This window comes from Acanthaster planci, linkage group LG16 (assembly GCF_054643075.1).
Source record: "Acanthaster planci isolate LZ-2023a linkage group LG16, COTS_SCS, whole genome shotgun sequence".
Lineage (NCBI taxonomy): Eukaryota > Metazoa > Echinodermata > Asteroidea > Valvatida > Acanthasteridae > Acanthaster > Acanthaster planci.
This window is the reverse complement of record NC_141792.1, coordinates 391,985-414,315: the sequence shown is the minus strand read 5'-3', so window position 1 is coordinate 414,315 and position 22,331 is coordinate 391,985. Positions and strand designations below refer to the sequence as shown.

At 42.1% G+C, this 22,331-nt stretch overlaps 2 protein-coding genes across 2 annotated transcripts; one reads left to right on the top strand and one right to left on the bottom strand.

Annotated features, from left to right (window-relative positions):
- The first annotated feature begins 8,009 nt into the window (after positions 1-8,009).
- On the top strand, positions 8,010-15,409 carry LOC110984581 (lysosomal proton-coupled steroid conjugate and bile acid symporter SLC46A3-like). Its single transcript, XM_087147091.1, has 7 exons — positions 8,010-8,449; positions 8,905-9,636; positions 11,249-11,522; positions 11,926-12,057; positions 12,435-12,518; positions 12,722-12,878; positions 13,699-15,409. Exons 2-7 carry the CDS (start codon positions 8,908-8,910, stop codon positions 13,790-13,792), a joined length of 1,470 nt encoding a protein of 489 aa, XP_087003217.1. The 5' UTR covers positions 8,010-8,449; positions 8,905-8,907; the 3' UTR covers positions 13,793-15,409.
- A 3,056-nt stretch (positions 15,410-18,465) lies between these two features.
- LOC147796377 (uncharacterized) lies at positions 18,466-22,315 on the bottom strand. The gene has a single exon (XM_087147092.1). The coding sequence runs from the start codon at positions 20,591-20,593 to the stop codon at positions 19,439-19,441; it is 1,155 nt and encodes a 384-aa protein (XP_087003218.1). The 5' UTR covers positions 20,594-22,315; the 3' UTR covers positions 18,466-19,438.
- Positions 22,316-22,331: the final 16 nt, after the last annotated feature.

The following is a 22,331-nucleotide window of genomic DNA, read 5'->3' as shown; positions in this document are numbered from 1 at the left end:
TATTTGCATAGCACCGCACACAAAACTCCGTAGCAGGTTTAAGCAAACTTGACTTATCAATTCTGATTGGTCGATCCAGATTAACAGTGTGACATATAACTTAAATGGTGTAATATAGTAAGCCGTATCGCTGTATATAATATGAAATATAATGCTCATAAACGACACATGTATAGTTTCACTTCGGTTGATTGATTTCACGCATCGCCCCGACCACCCCACGTGACTGTCTTAGCCAATCAGAATAAAGAATCGTCATTCAGCGCGTTGGCGTGTGTAACGAATCACGAGATGATATAGATGTAGTGAAGCAGTACCCAGTTGCGTCCAAAGAAACCTACTCGATGACTGTTTACAAGGACAAAACGAATCATTAAAAAAATGTAAGTTATATCTAGAGGGACGCTAATGTTATTGTTACGAAATCAAAGAAATGAACATGTTGTTGCAATTGTTCCAAATGAGCTGAACTCCATTGTCATGTTGTTATTTAGACGACAACAGTAATGTAGCCAAATGAAATTCAGTATTCAACAACTGTGTGATAATGGTCTTGGCAAAGAAAATCAGTTAAAAAACCATGTGAAGCCAAGTTACCTTACTGCGTATGTTGACAAAGGCCCCTTCGGGCTGTTTGGGAAATTGCTTTGCGAATGGCCTTTGTCACGTTCTTTTGACGCGGTCCTGTCACCTTGGCAATAGCTGACGATGTTTGGGAACAACGGCACTTCTTATTTTCAATCTCTAATTTGGTCTTCGTTAAATTATGACAAAATGGTCAAATGGAGGTCTGCTTGATATATGAAGCCAAGGTGAGGGAGGTGTGTGAGGCAAAACGGTACATTTTTCGAATTAGCGTTACATGTATTCCAGGAGAAATAAGCCAAGTCATACCTCAGTAGAGCAGGCATTTGTAATGCAGTTATCTCAGCTGAAGTTGCCCCCTGGATGGAATGGTGTCTGGATCAGTTGCAGTGATATCGATCATGAGGGGCAGTGGGAAAACTGCCCACTCAGAGGTGACGAGACAAACGCCTACCAGAACTGGGCAGCATTGCAACCCGATAATTGTTTGCAGTCTCATTGTGCTTTGATGCTTGAGAATGGAAGCTGGGATGGCCAGTTGTGCTCAAATCGGCGATATTTGATGTCGTCAACTACAACCCGACACCTTGCTTTGAGATTGGCCCAGACGGTCGGACCACCGCCCCGTGTCTCGTCGGTCACGTCATGAAAGAGTTAGCGGCTACAGGCATCTTGGAGTGTGATGGAGGCGTGCCGAGCAGAGCCGCGATGTCGCTCCTTCAATCTGCTTGAGCAAGCTCGAGGGAAGGCGGTGTGCCAACTTTAACAACGCCACACAGGAAGACGTAGCCGCAGAAAATCAGACGGAAAATTGACAACTGCTATGGAATGGATCTGTAGAAGATGGGATTAATGGTTTCTTATTGCCGTACACATGAACAAAAAGAATCAGCAAAGAAGAGAAAACTTAGTCCAGGAAAATCTACAAAAGTGCAGGACTTTATTGTGTGCAAACCAATGTAACATGGAGGCTTTTTCCTGAGATGACATCACAGTTTTGCTCATGAATATGGAAACCAAAAAAAGCATGAAAAGACCCTGTGAAATTGTGAAACCAAGGTTGAAAATAAGGTTTACTGAGGCACAAAGGTGCATTTTACAGGTTTGTATCAAAAGCATTGATTGCAGCTAGCCTTCAAACATAATGAATGTGTTTGGAAGAGCAACTGGAGTTTCAGCACAAATTTTCAACCCAAATGCCCAAACTGTTAGGTAGTGATAAGCCGTCGCTGGTTCAACAGGAAAAAAATTGCCTGTGTCATCTTAAACCTTACAATGGGATTATTTTAAATGGTTTGCTGGCCTCATCCTGAAAGTATTCTGAAATGCATGTCAACCCATCCAGTTCAAAACGTTAGGAGTTTATGCAGCTAAATTGCACGAGCTCCTGACACATTGGATAGCCTCAGCAAAATTCATCTGCAACTCATTCACACACGTACGCGTTTTGCGTTGTTTACACGAAGCAAACCAAAATGCTTAGTTACTAATATTGGGTCTTTGCCGTGTTTGCTTTGTAACACAGCGTTTTAGAATGCAGACGTAAACGTGCATATAGCTAATAGCCGTACATATTATCAGTTTTCAGTAAGTTTGTGCACAGACATCGCTGCGCACAGCCAGCTCCACTAAAGCTATATGTTAGAAAAAAAACTGCGTGAAACTTATTTTCTTGACAAAATTTGGCCAAAGTTTGTGTTTTGTTCCCGAGTCGTTCTCTACATGGTGAAATCACGGAAAGCAAAGTCCACGATCCTGCATACGCGCCTAATATTGAGTCGGCCAATCATCTGGTGGGAATCTTGATATCGTAAGGGCGCATGCGCGCTAACTTATTATTTTTTTTAAACTACTTAGACAGAATGTTTAAATATTTCTTCCAACCTTCTTGATGTAAGAAGAGCGTGTTGGCCTAGTGGTAAGGCACTCTGACGCTCATGCACGAGGTCCTGGGTTCGAATCCCGGCAGTGACTCAAGTAGAGATTTTACTTTTTTAACGTCTATTTGCGGGAGTAAAAAAGAGCAAAATTTCCATTTTATTTTATTTTATTTTATCTAGTTACCTAGACGAGGTACCACGGAACTCCTGCCCAGCGCAGGTTTCCCTGGCCGGGATTCGAACCCGGGACCACTCGCTTCAGAGGCGACGCCTCTACCGGGTACCCAACTTGGGTCCCCAAACTACAAATGCTCGTTTCATATATTTATCTAAAATGTTCAACTAGAGGAACTTCGAAATAGTAACAAGGGAATCAGATTTGGCGCGAAAAGTTCAAGCAGAGTAATACCGTGTAACTGTACTTGGTGAATATCAAGGCATCTATTCGCTCCCAGACTACCAAAAGAAGGAGCGATTTTCCGAGCAACAGAGGCTCATTTGGTAGGAACTGCCACGGACTTCATACCACAGAATTGGCCTTATCAGCACATGCAGGTGTTTTCTTTGAAGCCACCAGCGGCCATCTTACCGTGCCAAATACGATGATAATGCAAAAGCTTGCTCCCCATTTTTAACCAAATTTGTTCGTGGTACTAAGCTTTTGGAGTTCGGGGATTGTTCACAGTTTTGTATTTAATTTTTTTTAATTTAAAAGAAATGATTTCTGTGTTGTTTTATTAAAAAACTTAACCCTAAAAGAACTTCGGAAATCATCTGGGTTACTGAGTAGCTATAGCTGCCGAACTTTACTCCCGGCCATCAGGATGTCACCTTCTAGTACACTAAAACAAACAAAAAAGTTAAATGATATAAAAACTGCAGGTCAACATTTAAGGAAAAGGGAAACGTGTGTTGGAATAGCATGGACTCATTGTTTATTTTTAGCGTCTAATCAAACAACGGAATGGATGGCCGTGGAGAAAGTCTCACACTGTATAATTGTTTCTTATTCAGATCAAATGCTGTTTTAAAGTAAGGATTATACAATATCTGAGTAAATCCACTCTGTATGATTAATGAATTGATGATCATTAAAAGGAATTATTCGTTCCAATGGGCGCTAACACATTGCAAAAGTCGTGCTATGGAACCGTAGAAAGTTCTTCGTTGCCTGGTGAAAGGTGGCCGAACGATTAACGCGAAACAGCACCGTTCTACCTTCTAACATGACGACACTTATGAAACACTTTGTATTAGATGCTGACGCTCCCAATGTACAAAATATATGTTGAATATGTTCCCCAACAGGTCAAGAAATATTGAAAACAAATTTTCAGTATTTTTCTTGTTTTTCACTCTTTTCACGGGTGAGGTCATACTCAAAGTTTACACCTTAGCGACAAGAAATTAAGAGTAGGCGACTTATCATGACAGAAATACGCCAAAACACAAGAAAAAAATGTGCCCGTAATTTTCTCCTTCACAGAGTAAACAACCACAGTCAAAATGTCTCACAGATAATTCTCAGGAGCGGTAAATGTGCATACACTCGTTTCGTTTGTTTCTATTGGAAAACATCCAAGGTTTGAAAGTAAAATGCATTGTTCTTTCCTTGATGACACCAGTTTCCGGACAGGATGGTTCAGGGTTTGATCGAATTAGTCTCGATTGCCAGTCCAGGCAGGCCAGCCCACATCCCGTAAAGGAGGAAATGACAGCAGCTACTCCACAGCTGCTGGTCAGTGTTTTACAAGCAGTCGCTGTGAAATGATCGTCACACTCTGCGGGATCTATTTCGCTTGATCAGTTCTGACTTTGAAGATGGCAGTATCATTGGTAATTCGTTCTCTGTTTGTGCTGGGGTTGTTTTGGTCTCAAGCTGAGGCAGACTTTTTCATTCAGCACCCTGTGGATCTCACAGTACAAGTTGGAGGCGAGGCTCACTTCTGGTGCGCTACTGAGGAAGGGATCCCTTGTCAAAACATGCACTGGGTGTATTCTAACTCTTTGAATGTAGGGGATCCGATAGTTACAATAGGGACCTGCAGCGAACCCACCTTACAAACGGCTCCATCTAATCTGAAAAGGTTTTCCATCACCTGGAGTGAGAGCCGATATGACATTCGAATTTCCAATATTACTCAAGCAGACAGTGGCAGGTACGGTTGTAGAGCGCAAGAAGCAAATGGTCAAAGTAATATACATGTATTTTCGCAATTCGGTGTTTTGACGGTAATAACACCTGTTCCTGCCCCTCTATGCCGAACAAGAGCAGAGACTGTCAATATCGATGACAATGTATCGTTTTTCTGTCAAGTTCCTTCAAATGCCGAAGAGTCGGTAAGTCTGACCTGGTACTTCGAACCGATAAGGTACAGACGAGGTGTGAACGATGTAGCGCCGGGACGTAGTTTTACCGAGACCCACCGTCTCCGAGAGAGCGATAATTATGGAAGGTTTATCTGCATTGCTGGACCTAATTCGCACAACGGACCCAACTGTACTCTGGTTCCGCTTCAGATTCCTACAAACGCCACTATCCGAGTCAATTCATCGCACACTGTCAGCAATGCAGACAGCACAACGACGGCGACATTTGACTGTGACGCAGATGCAGTGCCACCTGTCACCAGTTACCAGTGGCGACTGGTGCGTTATGACCCAGCGACAAACAAGTGGAAAGATGTCGTAATGGATGACCGCTACAACGTTCTGAACGGGGGTAGGACATTGACAGTTTCACTGACCGGAATGGGTAGGACTCGTATAGCAGTCTCCTGTACAGCGTCAAACATTCTTGATTTGTCTGCAACCAGCAAGCTGGCCATAAGGTGCGAGGACGGCACTTGGGTGACTGCACTGCCCCAGTGTGATTATATGCCAACACAGGCTGCCCAGACTAAACCAAGTGATATCACACTGCTAGTCACTAATAATGCGAACTCTGGTGGTAACAAACAAGAAGGTGTGGACGCTGGAATTATTGTAGCGATTGTAATTAGTATACTTGTGCTGTTGATCATAATTGCTTTGCTTCTCTGCTTCTTGATAATAAGATCGAGAAGATCGAAAAAGACAAACAATAATAGCGAAAGACTTCAGGCTGCTCCCGGTGTTGCCTACAACACTTACATGTACGAAGACACGGTGGATATAGGACGCCAGACGAGTTCATTTCGGGCAAACGCTTTGATGAGTGAGGCTGAAAACGGTATGGCCAACGCGCGTGCCCCTGCAGCTGATACGGTGAATAACAGGCGAGGACCAGACCACGATGATGCGGACCTTTCCTCTGATGAACGACATGAGGACTCATCTCGACACCTTGAAGGAATTAATGAAGGACAAGCGTATGCTTCAATCGGTGACGATCATCGTGATTCAGGATTTCACCGATTTGATGTTAGTCGCCATGATGGCGATGTGTATGCTTCCGTCGGCGAGGAAAAGGCGAGTGAAAACAGCAAGCCACAAATCAAGTATCTTGACAACCCTCAAGACAAATTGTCCGGTTATGAGTCGGTCGAACCAAAGTCTAGACCCTGTGCTTATGAATCAATCGATCTGACCACATCTTCGGTCGCAGCTTCTAAGGAAATGGGAAAAACCTCAGATGCAGGACAAAAACCTGCTAAGAATGTGTGCGTGGTTTCTCCGACGATTCACGTCGAACGTGAAGGTTCCCAGGTGCTGTACGCTATGCCAGATAAGACTAACAAAAAAAACCCTAAACAGGATAACACAGACTCCAAGAACATTTCAGTGCCCCACAAATTTGTAAAACCTGCAGGTAAGAGATCAGATGTGCTGTATGCTCTGCCGGACAAGACGTCCCAACGGTCTGCTAAAATCAGTAATCAAGAACTGAACAGTTCTGACGAGAAGTTGTCTTTGCCCCCAACGTCTCGCAATTCAACTCCAGAAGTTGTGTATGCGATGCCAGATAAATCGCGTGGTAAAGCCGAGATTAATCGCAGTTTGTCAAGTGATGCAGTTATGGAAGGTGACAAGTCTGACATATCGACTGGTAAACGGAGCGTGCAATCTCACTCGAAGAGCAGAACACTGACACCTAGAAAGCCGGAGCGTACTCCCAGCTCCAGACTCGCTGGATCTCGTGTCTTGAGGAGTAAAAACGAAACTACGGGCCGACTGCAAAGAAGTTCTTCAGCTGATATCTTAGGCAAAGAAGACGACGTCTCTGCTTTATATGCGAAACCGGACAAGCAAGCTACCACTACGAGCAACGAAACGAGCAGGGGTACCGGTGCCTCACCAACACCAGTCTATGCTCGACCGGATAAAGGAGAAAAACTACCCGATCAGAACAAGACCGAAAGAGAGGGTAATTCTTCCGGTAAAACTGAACCCATTTATGCAGACGCCAACTAACCTATACATGCACCTGCAAAAAGTATTATTGTGATGTAAGGTGAAGGTGAAAAGACACAATTTACCTGTACTTAATAAAATCCGCGGTTTTTTGAGGTAATCTGCTGTATGTTGTACATATGGGAACAATTGCTGATGCTCCACACTGTGTTTGAAAGGTTTTGAAGATATTACGAATAAGTCTTTTGGTCCTATGTTATCATTTAAGAAAAGTACAAACATCTTGCCAACACTTAGATTGTTATCGGAAGAAAGTGGAGAGAGCTAAAAGCCAATCGTCTCAATTTTGCTCAGCTCAGTAATAACAACTTGGAACAAGGGAACAATTAATCATTAATCAGAAAAGATATTCCCATTTATATTATACACTTGTAGCACGAAAAGTGTGACTTATTTTCCCAACATTTCGCTTTGAATAATTGAAAATTGTTTAACGACCTTGTATGAATATGCTGGCTTGGCATTCCCCTGTACAAAGATATCCTTGCACTATTTTGATTTCCTCTATATGTAAAAAATATAGAATCACAGAATATATGTAAAAAATTGTTATAAATATAAAAAACATTCTAAAACTGATATGGAGGACAAAAGTTTTATTTCACGTGTAATTATTGTTAAATGCATCAACTTACTTTTTTCCTTGTTATCAGAGCTTGTTTGTCTGACGTTTAAAATATTTTATATATGATTTCTCTTTTAGCAAGAGTACAGGAATCGCTATACATTTGCATCTAAACTAAGCATCGTTTTATGGTGTCATGGTGTCACGTGATGCGGAACAACGCTGCATTGCTATCTGGGGCGTGTGATGCGGTAACAACAGGCAATTTACTTCCTCATTTCAATTTTATCGACAGCGATCACATGTCCAGGGACTCAACCGTTAATCCAACGAGTATCCTATTCTGTGAAAGCAAACTGATACTTGTTTCTGGACAATCTAAGTGTAAAAAGTAGACATTTCAAAAGTTTAAAGACATTTGGGACATTATACAGGACTATTAAAGCGATATGAGATTCCACATGTCTGTTGTAAAAGGAATCCATTTTTTTCATCACTATCTGATTAGAGCAGTATCTTTGATTTATACGTGTCCTTATACAACCTGCACTCGGTATTCTGATTCGCCGGACAATGGCGTAGAGGAGTAAGGTTTTGCGGTTAGGATATTCCATAACTATTTGCTATAGGAAGATGAATCGATGCTCATAGCTGGTGTTTTCATTTGAATGGCTTATGGTTGTGCACGGAGGGCTTCCATCGGTAATTCATCCACGGTTTTCGTTTGTGTTTTTTTTGGGGGGGGGGTGTTACAATACTGGTATTTTCTATAGAGAACAAAGTGGAATCCGGAATCATACCAGCAACAAAACTGATTCACGGCTCAAGGTTTTGATTCATAGCATCCGAGGTTCAGACTTTATGCGGGTACGAAACGGGACAGAAAGGCACGGTATTCATGCCATAACATTGCGAGGTGGTTATTTTAACAAGAACCTAGGCGCAGGTTCCGGTTAAAGCAGTCAACGCTCGAATTGTACAGACTTCCGTGGGACAGACAGCGTGTTCCAGAGCCTAATCCTGTTTGGTGAGTACAAATGATATATATTTTGACACACAGATGTCCTCTCTCTCATAAGGCAGGGTGAGTTCACCCGGTGTCCTGAAGTAAGTTGTCCTGTTTTTCGTGAGTAAATCACGCATCTACGTTCTCTTTCATTTCTAGTCCATATTATCTCAGTGTATGGCCCGTGTGATTTTTAGTTTCATCGTCTTGTTCAACTGCAACCGTATCTTCTACAGCCTAGACTCTTAGATCTCGGTTACCATTTTAGTCTTTCCGTCCATCCATTAAGATTTTCTTTAGATATCACTTATACCTGCCGACCGTTTCTGTTTTATTTGCTTGTTTCTGTCTTGATATCTTTCAATCTAATTTGCTGACGTACTCAGACATAGGTAAAATGCGTCTCCTCGCAGCCCAAACCTTTCTGAAGCGCATGATTTATAAGTGATATTTACATTGTAAATTTTCGTCTCCAGAAAATGGCGGAAAAGGATACCAGTCTCTCCCGCGTGATCCCGCTCAAGTTGCTGCTGTTTATCTTCTCATTTCTGAGTGGGATTTCATTTGCTGCGGCCTGTATCGTGTCGCTGCAAGCATTAGAATATCTCGTTACTATCGAGTTGGGTTATATGGAAGGGGATAATAAGATGACGTCATCTGGACAAGGTGGTCCGTGTAGCTCACAGAACACCACCTACGAGAACAACTCAACGGCTGCTGCCAACGTTGAAATCCAAGAGAGAACAACTCTATTTGTGACAGTTACTAGTATCCTAGGGAACCTTCCATCGTTAATAGTGACACTTCTTGCTGCAGCAAACATGGATTTAATGAACACAAATAAACGAAAGTTTGCCCTTCTACCGTGCGTTGGCTATACGGTTCACATGGCAATCTATGTCATTATTGTCCAGTTCACTCTATCGCCATGGGTTACCCTGATACCGTCTTTCATTCTCGGCATCTGTGGCAATTTTTTCCTTCAAGGAGCAACGATGCTAAACTACTTGGGTGCTACAACAGAAGAACATGAGCGCTCATCACACCTGTTGACTTTGGTCATGTTTAACTTCGCTGCTCAAGGAATCATACAGATTGGCATCGGCTATCTGATAGAGGGCGCTGGATTCACCATTACGTACATAGTCTTGTTTCTATTTTGCGCATTGACCACAGTGTTTGTGTTCCTATTTCTGCCAAGTGTGGAGGTAAGATTGTGTATTCTGGAACAAAATCCGCGCGGTTTATTTTGTATAATTTAGAACTAGAATCGTCCCAAAGTTTTGAAATGACGATCACGTCGTCCTTTTAGAAACAGCTCACAGATTGAAGTCAGCATGCACTCATCACGATCGTTTTCAATTCAAAATAAAAGTGTGTTTTAAAGAAGCAACGTTAGACACACAAATCTTTGGTCGAGTTCGGGCGGCCTGTTCTTGACACGGGTTTCTTGTTCCCGCGCTCGAACGGCGGGAACACGACTCAAGAACACTGTTCTCGGAACAGGATCACACACCACCTCCTCTCGTCAGGGATTTACAGGAACACTACACGGAAAAACTCGTGAGATTTTGATTTTTGAACAGCTGCAAAAGTAGAGAGATGGCTCCAAAAGCCATAGACCATGGAGAAGTTTTGCAAAATTAAAATTATTTATTTTCCATAACACAGACATGAATGTTCCTCTTTATATAGAAAAGAATTCAGCCCATTCAAACATAAACTCTCGAATAACGTATTCTACATGGATGCCGCCATGCTGCTTGTTACTAACTACAAGCAATAACCGGTTGTTCGTTCCCGGCGTTCGAGCGGCCGACCCACGAACAAATGGAGCTGTTCGTGAACATACGGGAACAAGCCGCCCGAACTCGGCCAAAAATTACTACTATAACAATCACAATGGGCCTCGGGCTAGACCAAAAAGGGTGCTATTTCCCTAGCAACAGAGGCCTTGTAAACGGTAAAACTACCCCCCCATGTGTCCCCTGAGACACTTTTACATGTCCCCTGGGACACTTTTACCGGATCTCACCCAGGTGAAAGTGTAGGTTGAACACATTTACCTAGGTAAATCTATCCCCTCCAGATAAATTTGTCCTCCCTCGCTCAACGGTAACTTTGTCCCTCCCCCAGGAAATGTGTCCCATCTGGAAAGCAACAAGTCTATCACCCAGACTGTGAATCACTTTATTTCAACTGCCTTCACGAAGCGTTTAAACAGACACCATGCTTTTTCTTGAATGCACGGCATTTGAATGTAGCTTCCCGCGCCGCGCCACTGAAAATTACTACGCATGCAAGAAGTCTGCAGAAAACGGATTGCTACCATTTCCGATTTTGTGAAGAAACATAGCTCGGTTGATTTTAAACCTCATATCCCCCATTTGGATAGCTTTATGAAGGGCTAAAAAATCGAATTACATTTCATGTGGTCAAAATTCATCAACCCAACACGAAAACTACAACTTTGACGCCAAAACGTCTGGCAAAACGGGGGGGGGCAAAAGTACCTAGAAGGGACAGAGTTACCTGGAGGGGGACCAATTTACCAGGCCAGGGACACTTTTACCGAGGTAATTCTGTCCCCCGGGATAGTTTTACCGGGGGACAGATTTACCGTCCACACCGGCTAACTGCGCATCGCTGATCCACAAACGACTAGGAAAAGAAAGCTTTGTAGTCGCATCGCTTCCAACAAAACCAATACTCCCAACCAATACGACTCTCTTTAACTCATGAGGGGGTGCTTTTGCTCAAGGCGTATAGATCTAAACCAATTCTTTTGCTTTTCGACTTCATGAATTCTGTTCTGTGCAGGAGAATACATCAACGGACGAGATCGACACTGACAGCGGAATGGCATCACACCTACTCGCACTATGCATGCACACACTAGCTATATTCCGGAATCCCTCTACGGGCGAATGGAATGGCGTCCTCATCGTTGAGGCCATCACCTTTTTCGCCTACACCCATCTTGGCGTTTTCTTCTTAGCCATGTTGCAGATTGTAATGTTGGGGGAGCCCTTCTGCTGGTCACCTATTTTAATTGGTTACTTTTCTGCAGCAAAACTAACTGGTATAATAATTGGTAGGTATGGGAATATTTCTGAATGGTTGCACGCCCTGACGAAAAAACATAGGTTTCATAATAATAATAATAGGTTTCATTTCATAATCTCAGACAATTAGCAAGAATTTATCAGGGCTTTTTAATGCTGACAAAAATTTACTGTGTAGTAACAAATTATTGTCTGAATCACCCACTCACCTCGCAGAAAAATCAGCAGATCTGTGTTCATTGCCTTTTGAACCACATACAAGAAAGGAACAAGTTCCAAAAATATATAAACATGTATCAATAGTAAAGACTTACCGAATCCTTGCCTTAGAATTAGACTCTGTGTATCTACTACAAAAGAATACATATGTTGGTACACTTCTGCCATTCGTTTCCGTTTCTGTTTTTTTTTCTTTTTCTTCCCTCCCGCTAGGCATGACGGTAGTTGCAAAGATTTTGCAAACATGGTTCGATGATTATGGTTTGATACAAATTGGATTGCTGTCCATGTTTACCAGCGCCCTCATTCCTGTGTATGCAAGGACCGATGCTGGACTCTTTCTTGGTAATTTCGCCGTTATGAAATTCACGGGGGAAACTCTAAAAAAAATAACAATAAAAAGTATTCACAAAATGCGGAACAAAAACAGGGTCTTGAGTGTCGGAAACAAGTTCATCTGAGAAAATAAATGAGGCTTTATTGCCGACAGGCGATCACGCATAAATCGAATGCAAATGCAAAATTTTTCTCTATATGCACACAAATCCGTGCAAAGGCGCACACATTTTACAAAAAGTTCGTGAGGAGACCACGCGTTTTTGTCCAGTTAATTATATCAGCTTTTTAGGAGGAGTGGCCACAGTCTAAACCTTCACGTTCATTATGCCACACATTAATGAGATAACTTATCCATGTCTGACGATCTGTCCTGCTCATTTCAGTGGCGGTTTTCGGTGCATTCCGTCTGGTACCAGGCCCAATCCTAACATCCAGCTTGTCCAAATTAGTCAAGAAAAGCAGCATGGGTGAGTAGGCTTACATCCATTTCTCGATCAGAATACCGAAACCAGAAATGACGACTGGACCACATGAGTGTTGAAAAAGGTAACTTTATGCACATTATATACATACCCACAATGCCAACATGTATACACAAGAGTTGACATGGTCAAACCATAGATGACTTGTCTCTTCATGTTTCTTTTGTTATTCATTTCTGATAATTTAGGAAGTGTGTTCGGATTAACAAGTGCCATAGAATGTTTAGGTGCTTTTTTAGCTCCTACAATTTACGGTACGATCTACCAAGCTACCGTAGAAGATGACCCCATGTTCGTGTTCAAGCTTATGGCCGGCCTTACTGCGATCCCATCAGCTCTAGTACTGTAAGTTTAGGACAACTGATCCACTGAAACTGAGTTGAAGATCTTAACAAAAAATGTGAAATACCTAGAAGACTGGTTGTCCAAACTTCTGAATTCAGTTTGTCGACTTAAACTTGGTAAATGGTCTAAATAGTTGAGACCCTTTTAAAATACTCTAACATCAAAATTATGTTTACAATTAAGTTTTATTTTGCTCCTGGTTAGTCATTTCTTAGTAGGGCGTAACGGAAAACCTATAATGATTTTGACTTAATAAAAAAATTATTTCTTCAGTTGAAGCCCAAGATGTATGAAAATATCACATAGACACCTTACGTCGTGTTTTCAAGATGTATTTTTGCGTTGGGGAGATGTTAATTTATATAACGGGTTTTGCCCTTACCCAACGTATTTTAATAAGCTCTGCATGCTCAGTGCTTGTCCGAGAGCTCACAAGTTCACTCGAGTGGGACTCGAACCCACGACCTCCTCCTGCTTTAATACTAATACAGATATCTTAACCACTCGACCACCGAGCTTGCCGGGGTCGGCTGGCTGGTCCGAGTAATGTGAAGCAGCGGGGACCGCGAACTATTTTCAAGATGTATTTTTGCGTTGGGAAGATGTTAATTTATATAACGGGTTTTGCCCTTGCCCATTGCAACGTATATTAAAAACCCGTTATATAATTATACCGTACGTCTTGCGATGATTGCAACACGGGGTGAGTATTATGTAGGGAGAATGACACTTGGTTGAAATGAATTTTAACAATGGACCCGCAGGCTTTCGTACCTCAATACAAATTCAACAAAACCCTCCTGTCTTCTTTGAACCACAGGTTTTTGCAGTGCTGGAAATGCACTTCAGGAGCAGCTAATTATAACGAAGTAAAAGAGGAAAAGCTGCTACCAACTTCTGCTTCAAAACAATGACGGCAGTAGCGTCTATCACTAATCAATCTAACAATCTCATGACGAGAAAATCTAAAAATTAACAGCAGCCACTTCGCAATGCACCCAGGGGTGGCGCTTAGAATAGCTAGCTGGGTTGCCACACGGGTCTTGTCTATACATACATTGTGTTTATACATGTATACCAACCTTACTTGCCTGCCAAGAGAGCCATGCCGAGTACCGTACCAATACACACGCCACCAAGGGTGTAACATCTCGAGGCATCTTTCAGTCTGGACCTTACCCAGGTGAACACAAAGAAGAAATCAGACTTCCCTAAAATAATGAAGGTAAAAGACAGCGAGGGGTGATTTCAAGAGGTGTCTTACAACTGCATGTATGTCACTTCATGCGCTCGCAAAGAGCTCACAAGAAGGGTTTATAAATATGCAACAGATTACGTCACACTTAAGCTTGCGCTGAAGAGCTGGGATTGCTGTGGTATATTCAAGCAGCACAAACAAAGTAATGTACTACCCTACATAATGAAAAGACCCAAAGATTCCACAGTACTGAATAAGACATCGTACAATAGACCCCAAATCTACTGGTGATCGCTTAATCAAGAGCTTTTTGGGATGTTGCAAGATAGCTGGAGTCATGTGACAGTTCCTATTCCTGCAAGTGGAGACGCATGAACAGAAGCACGGCATGACAGTACTCATTTACACCTCACTATGTGGGGGACAGGTCGTGAGGAATTTACAAAAATCAAAATGATCAAAAGTACCCATAAACTAAAGCAGCAATATATCAGCAATCCACAATCACGAAATCCCGCATTAGTCGAATGTTTTATTCTTTGGAAATGCATTCAGAATTGAAAATTGTTTTCTCACTGAAAAGAAATCTAGCCTCCTGTGAAATAGATCTTATCCATCAAGATGAAATTGGAGAGTAAGGGGCCAAGGGCTCTGTATATGCAGGGCAGGCTCGAGTAAAATCGTTTGCGCGATCATACTATTTTCTAATTGAATTAAAATAATTAAATTTCTCTGATGAGACGCAAGCAATGCGTTAAGGATCCATTCTGTCTGTGAGCCCACTAATCCCTAACCCCATAGGAGCATTTGGGACTGGCAACAAGGCTGATATGTTTACGCATTCCAAAAATCCATTTTACTCCTGACCTCGGAGAACTAATATGATCTTTCCAAAGCAAGGGGATGTTAAACTTAAAAGTGTACTTTTCGCTTTAATGTCGTAACACCAAATAACTCGATAGCTTTAATTACTTCCAACATACAAACAGTGTCTCTTTTTCACTTCTATATATTTATACATATTTATTAAAATAAAGTTGAGTTAGTTCAGCAAGATAAAAAAAATAGAACTTACTTGTTTTATAATAGTTTGACATGATTTGTCAGTTTTCAGCGGTTTCCGCAATTGTAGTTCTCTATACAAATGGAAATGAAATCAAATAGTTTTACGAATGTATAAAGATGTCATCACAATTATATATTTGACTCTATATAAATCGAACTTACAGTTAATGTAACTCCTATCGCAAAATTGCTTGTAACATTGGCAATTTGGTTGTCAGAGGGAATTTATAGAAACAAAGTTCAATAATAAATCGCCAGTGTACATATACATGTTATTGATTGGTCTCAATTGATGCCTTTTGAGCAGCGATTGATGTCATATTAATTATGCCTTGTGCACGAATTAAGCAACTCTGTATACTAGCTATCACATCAATTAATCATCGTCGATAGACGCTGGAGTGAAGTTGGGTCTTTTTTCAAGGCTGTCTTTCCTCAGTGCTTAAAAACTAAGACCTAATGCTGCGTGACGTACGTTTAATTCTCTCATCGAAGATCAAGGCCCTGCGACTTGAAGTGAAAAAGAGCAGAACAAGAAAAAGGAAAAGAATGTTTTCTTTTATTTGAATCATTTTTTTTCGATTCACGGTGAAATGTTCCTTCTATAGAATCTATACGTTCTTGAAATAAATTTAAATTAGAGAAATAATTTTACTAAAGGAAAGCTTTAACATTTTAGCATTTTAACAATGTCAGCCTTTCCTAGACTTTATGTTCCATTTTGTAGGCCTCCCTGCGCTTTTGGTTGAACTTTCGCTGGAGACCGATGTTAATCATGCGTGATTGGTCCGGGTAATTGGGAATAGCGTGACAAGCTGGTCGATTAGCAACATCCCAATGAACACTGTTCTTGGCACTTTTGGAGGGCGGAGGCGGCCGTCTTCATTCCCAAATCCACTTGTGTCATATTCATAAGTTTTGGTCCATTCAGCTCCTTATGCCTGTCCCCGTGATAATGGTTCATACGCAGTAATGCTGCATCTGGGTCGACCTTGATAAATCCTTTTCGAGGATAAGCGTTGTGAGCCTGCACACCAGCTACAGCCTTGGAGAGATAGATATGCTTGGTTCTATGACTGTGACCTAGAAGGGGTTTTCTGCTTCGCCGCCCAAACCGTTCAATCAGGAGTGGGTATTGCGTGCCATTTATAGGTTTACCCAAAAACAAGTAATTCTGCAATGTAATCTGAACGATAGGTTTACCTCCAGTATTATTTTGGAGAAGTTTTTGGATGACACGGCTGAGAAATCCCTGCTGATGATCTTTGGAACTGTAAGGGTACTCGTCGATATCCATGACCAGCTGCCAGACATAATCTTGTCCAAACTGTTGCCAGCAATCATTATAGGCAGGTACCTGCGTGGCGCCATCTCGACTCATGGGGTTTGGTACAGCTTTGTAGCTCCAGTCAACATAAGTCACGTAGCCATTTTCGATGAAACATCGCAAGTTTTCTTTCTGAGATTCGTTCTTGTAGAGGAAAGAGTCGTAAATATAAACATGTTCAACACCCGCGTAGCTGAGATACTGCAGCCACTGGACTAACTCTCTGGTTGTGAGATGGTTAGTATCGGAGGCGAAGATGCGAACTACAAGCACAGCAGTTAGAAAGTACTTCTCTGTCAGCTTGGATGTGCTGTGTGGTTTAAAGTGGCTGTTCATTCCATTGGTTGGGTCAAAGCGACCAGAACACCACCAGTGCTTTCTATCGCGTGCTATGTTGCGAATAGCAGGCTGTGTTCTTTCGCAGGTTGCTAATTTGTCGGTTGACCCGAATTTATCGGTGATCCATCTTTCCAGGACGTACGGCCACAAAAGAGTAATTCCAACGCTGGCGCTCAGCACTAGAAGGAAGACTCTGGCACGGGAAATTCTCCGTAACTCAACCATGTTTTCGTCTGTACAATTCACAGTCCAATGTCTGTAGAATTGAGTTCCTCCAGACACACGTCTCAATTAAGCTCCTTCTTCTACCAGTCTGTGGCTGTATAATGCGTACCTCTGCAGTCGGCCTACGTCGTCCACTGCACGTTTTATACAGACGCGCTTTGCCGCGCTCCGACCAATGAAAATCCTGACCACACCCATAATCTCTCACACGCCAGGAATGTCTATCTTTTTAACAAGAATGTTAAAGGTTTGCAAACATGTTAACAATCACCTCAACGCCGCCGAGGAGAATTAGTTCCTTTCATCCCCTCATGAAAATTACATGTACGATAAATAAAAAGTTCATTATTTGTTTGACTCTGTCATTACGTCGAAGTTGTTCATAAATCTGTAATTAAGACAGGCGACGTATATAAACCTTGCGATTTTGAGTATTCTGACACAAAGGCTATGTCCATTTTTGTCTCAATGTTAAGACGAGGACTGTTCCATTATTTTTTGTGATAATGAACCCTTTGAAATTCTTTGTAAATATGTGGCATAATCGACAGATATAGGTTCCATGTACTTACCCCAAATCACGGGTTCAACAAAACGCATCCGATCAAAGCTCAAAGAAATGAGAGTTTACAGTACCTCGAAGATTGCATGCCAGTCAAGAGGCCCAAATCTTCATGACACTCGGCCCCATCACAATATGCGTACCTCGCTCGAGTTTTCTATCAGATCCCACATGAACTCAAGGACTGTTGAAAAAAGAGGCACAGATGACCGATCTACCTTGAGCTTCAATTTAATTTTGATAAAAATGGGCTTAAAAGCGCTTTATTTTGCAAGTGAGTATTGCCCATTGTTTTCCAAAATGGCGATAACCTTCAGAACTTAGGGCTACCATCCCTGAAGGAAATGTCCTCCAAAAGTGAACGAGTCACACCTAAAATAATACACCTAACAAGATACATTTTTTTAAATTTAGTTTCAGCTCGGATAACCTCGGAGAATGAGACTGCCCCAACACCTTCACCTTTTGTATTGTGGGGTCATACTCATTATTACTGAAACACGAAGCGCTGCATTCTTGACCATGGACCATTAATAGAGGGTGCACTTAACGTGTTCCTGTTGAGCAAATCATAGTACATGTATAGCGTTTAGTTGATTCGTTGACGCGGAAAAGCCTACATTACAAGCGCCAATCCAATTCATGTACATGTCGGTGTACATGTTTTGGCTTTATAAGAAGAGTGTAGCACTATCGAAGCGAGATTTCCGTTCGGTATCATTTGCCCTATAGACCCATCGAAATTTGAAAATTTGAAAAAGTGGAGGAAGGTCACCTTGCAAGACAACATCGTTTACATCACTTCTGAAATCCTTGTTATCATACAAAGGTACAATTGTCCTGTACAAACAAATGGCGAGGAAATTCGAAGTAAGGGTTCTCAGTCTCTTCATCTTTGCACTTTTCTTTACTTCCACCACACTCTACGAGTACATGTAGTTGGATAGCCCAGGAATATTACATACGTCTTCCCTGGTTTTCAATCATTTCTGTGGCAAACACAGTTAATAACAGAAAGATTTTGAAAGAATTAAGTTGAAACATCAATACAAGTTCTTTATATCGTTAATTACTGGACGCAAATCGTTCACTGTAAAATAAAATGGTTATTAAATACCCTTTCATCCAACTAACGAGCTTAACATTGGATAAAACATGCGAGTTAAGATGGCACTTTCTATTACAACCAGTTAGCAGGAGACATAACCTGGAAAAAGACAACTTAAAACCAATACATTTTGTATATCTAACAGAAAATACATGTTATAGTAATTTCTATTCTATAAAAAAATTCTTATCCAAGTATCCCTGAAGTACATAGGTGCAGGACTGGTAAACATTTGAAAAAATAGGGCCTATAAGGACTTAAACAATTTTGACAACTGCACGTCAGACAGAACAATTGATTTTTGTCAAATCGATAGGCTAAATATAGAGTACTCTTGAAAGTTTTATACATCTGATGTTCATTCTTAGACAGAAATAATTATAACAAATAAAATTGGAAATTGTAAAAAATTGATCAGTTTTGGAGTAATGCGCGTAACATATATGCACGTCCAAAATCTTTAGAAGCGGGAAACAAAATTAACAAGCAAAGTAATGTGACCCAAGCAAAATATAAATACAAAAATAAACCCAACTTTACCTACAGTAATCTACATTGTCTATCTTGAATACAAAACATGCACAAAAACATGACAGACGGTACATTTTGATTTCTCATAGAAATTCCGTTTCTCAGTTTAAGAGGAGTATAAATTCCATGTACAAATCTTCATTTGATTATGTTTGCAGATTTGATCTTTTAGTTGTGATTGTACGTTCAACACAGTCCCAATCCATCAACAGCACCCCAGCTGGCAATCTTCTAGGCACGCCTTCAAGGCAGAGACGACCGGCTTCATCCCAGTATCTTCTTGTGTTTTAGCCTTCTGTCTTTCCCCGTGGTAATGGTTCATCCTTAGTGTTTTAGGATCTGATATGACGGACATGAAACCCTTATGCAACCGAGGCTTATGAACCATAGGCCTTTTCACCGCCTCCGACAGGTACACTGGTTTCACAGTTTGAGAACTCCACGGCTTCCTGATGCGGCGCCACTGTCTGTCAATTAGAATTGGGTGCTCCTTGACATTCAGTGGTTTGCCAAGAAACAAAAAGTTGGACATATAAATCACACCGAGCTTCCCTTTCTGCTTGCTGTTGGTCTTCTTGACAACACGGCTCAAGAATCCTGGGGCGTGGTCATTAGGGCAGTAGGGGTATTCGTCGATATCAACAGACGTCTGCCAAGTAAATTGATGGCGGTAATTAGTGAGACAGTGTTGGTAAGCAGGTTGCTGGGCTACGTTAGGTCGCAGAGTTACATCCTCGCGTGCTGTGTGGCTCCAGTTAACATAAGTCACGTAGCCGTTTTCGATGAAACATTGCAGGTTTTCTTTCTGAGATTCGTTCTTGTATAGGAAAGAGTCGTAAACATAAACATGTTCAACACCCGCGTAGGTGAGATATTGCAACCACTGGACTAACTCTCTGGTTGTAAAGTGGTTGATGTCACTGGCATAAATACGAACCAAGACTACGGCTGTTAAAAAGTACTTTTCCTTGGTCATGTTCCCGCTATAGTTGTGCCAACCTGAACACCAATGATGGCTTGTGTTTCTCTGAGTAAATGATTCCGTCTCAGTGTTGGTTTGGTTGGTATCGGTTCTTGAGATGTTCTCCTTCCTGATAGACCTACTCACGTTTCTTATGCAACCCTTATCCTCTGACGTTGTTTCAACAGCCATCTTGGTGAAGCTACGGATTGGAGTCTTTAGGATGGTCGATGCATACATGACTACACCCACGACGCCAAATAACAAAACCAGAAAGACTCTGTGGCTCTTGATAGGGAATTTAGCGGTAGGTTTCGTCTTTGCCGCCAAAGTCATTCCTTGTTCTGGAAAAGAGCAAGGAAACCCTCTCCTTGCCTTTTGGTTCCCGATAAAAATCATCTAGACCGAAGGCATGGTCAGAAATAGTCATCAGCAGAAGTCTTCCATTTGGCAGCAGCCATTAAGTATATTTGCTCGTACATGTATCCTTCTCGCATACGATGTGATGACCATTTGCCGCGCACAATGGACGGGCCCCTTCGGGTCACAGATGAATGCACCAATTGTTGATGATGGGGAGCAAGCCCACAGCACCAGCACTGGCAATGTCCAAGCCGCCCTATACGTCATCTATTATCTATTGCCATTCAATCAATACATGTAACAAAGTAAGGGCATTCCGCCAGTAGATTTGCAGGTACTCATGTAAAGTCGACTTCTTCTGGAAGTATGGGGCTTCTAAGTCTGATGAGAACAGGTGAGTGTAAACTCGACGTTTCGAGAGAATGTCGAGCTCACCCTCACCGGTGCCTCTAAGAATCACCACTCTTACAAAAGAGATCGATCCCACATGATGTACCTGCAAAATATGTTCTCGAAGTCTAGCCTCCACCATGCAAAGTTTCAAATCTTTTAAATCTCAGTCTATCCTGTCTGAAGTGAAGATATCAATTCCTGGGAATACGAAACTCAATGCCTGCTGTTTGTTTGGATTTAGGGGAGACCGGGCCCAGTGGCGTGGCTAGGATTTTACAAGGGGGGCACAAAGAGGGCACCAGCATCTTATGGGGGGCACCAGCTTTCAGTGGTGTGCTTTTTTTGAGGGCAAGTTTTTGTTAGCCTTGTTCAATATCCATTTATCCATTTTTTGGGGGGGCTGGCACGTGCCCCAGGCCTCCCGTGGCTACGCCATTGGATAGGCCCCCTGCGTTGGCCATAAATTATGACAACAAATAAAGTACACTGAAACAAATCCATCACCGAGTTGGATTGACGACATTTGCACCTTTTGGGTTTTTAAAATAAGAATTACTTCTGCACCTTAGAGTTTCAAAAGAAGAAGAAGCAGCAGCACAGGGGAGAGGTAGAAGTGCCGACGGAGGCAAAGAGCTTATCCCGGGGCGTGGGGGCGCACCCCCCCATCCAAAAATGGAGAAGAAAAATGGAGGTGTCATATTGTCTGCAATGGAACCACAGAGCGCCTAGAAACCAAAATGGCTCTCGACCCCACGCCGTACTTCTTTAGTTCACCCCCCTTGGAAAATCTGGGATCACGCCCCGCCCCCCGCCCCCTTTAGAAATTCCTGGATCGGCCCCTGTAAGTTAACGCACGTCTTCACAGATTAATGCGTTTGAAAATGGGACTGAATCACAACATGGAGGAAGGAGGGGACCACAATGATTCTGTGGCTTAGCCAAGGGGGGATATGCCCCCCCCTCAAAAAAGATGAATGATTATTAAACAGGCCAACAAAAACGTCCCCACTGAAAGCTGGTGCCCCCTCGTAAATCCTTTTTACGCCTCTGCTGCTGGCCCACCGGAAATTCTAACCTTTTCCTTGGAGCAACATTGTCTAGCAACGATATCACCGTGTACATGTACAAAACCAATTTAGTTGAACATGGAATTCTTCAACGAACGGTTCTTGTCAAACCACTCGTCTGATCATTAACTCGCAGGCTAAAATACATGTTCATCACTCGTTATGTGGTCTCGTGTACTAAACGTAGTTTCATCCACCACCAATACAGTCCACTCCCCGCCTACAAGATCGAGCACCACTGCCAAACAACACATCACAGAACCCTGGTCAAAACTTACAAATCCAGCCGAATTTCGATTTGTCTTCAGATGAAT

Coding starts and splice junctions, on each gene's coding strand:
- LOC110984581 (XM_087147091.1), top strand. CDS start 8,908: ATGGCGGAAAAGGATACCAGTCTCTCCCGCGTGATCCCGCTCAAGTTG. Junction 9,637..11,248: donor TATTTCTGCCAAGTGTGGAG/GTAAGATTGTGT, acceptor TGTTCTGTGCAG/GAGAATACATCAACGGACGA. Junction 12,058..12,434: donor CGATGCTGGACTCTTTCTTG/GTAATTTCGCCG, acceptor TGCTCATTTCAG/TGGCGGTTTTCGGTGCATTC.
- LOC147796377 (XM_087147092.1), bottom strand. CDS start 20,593: ATGATTTTTATCGGGAACCAAAAGGCAAGGAGAGGGTTTCCTTGCTCT.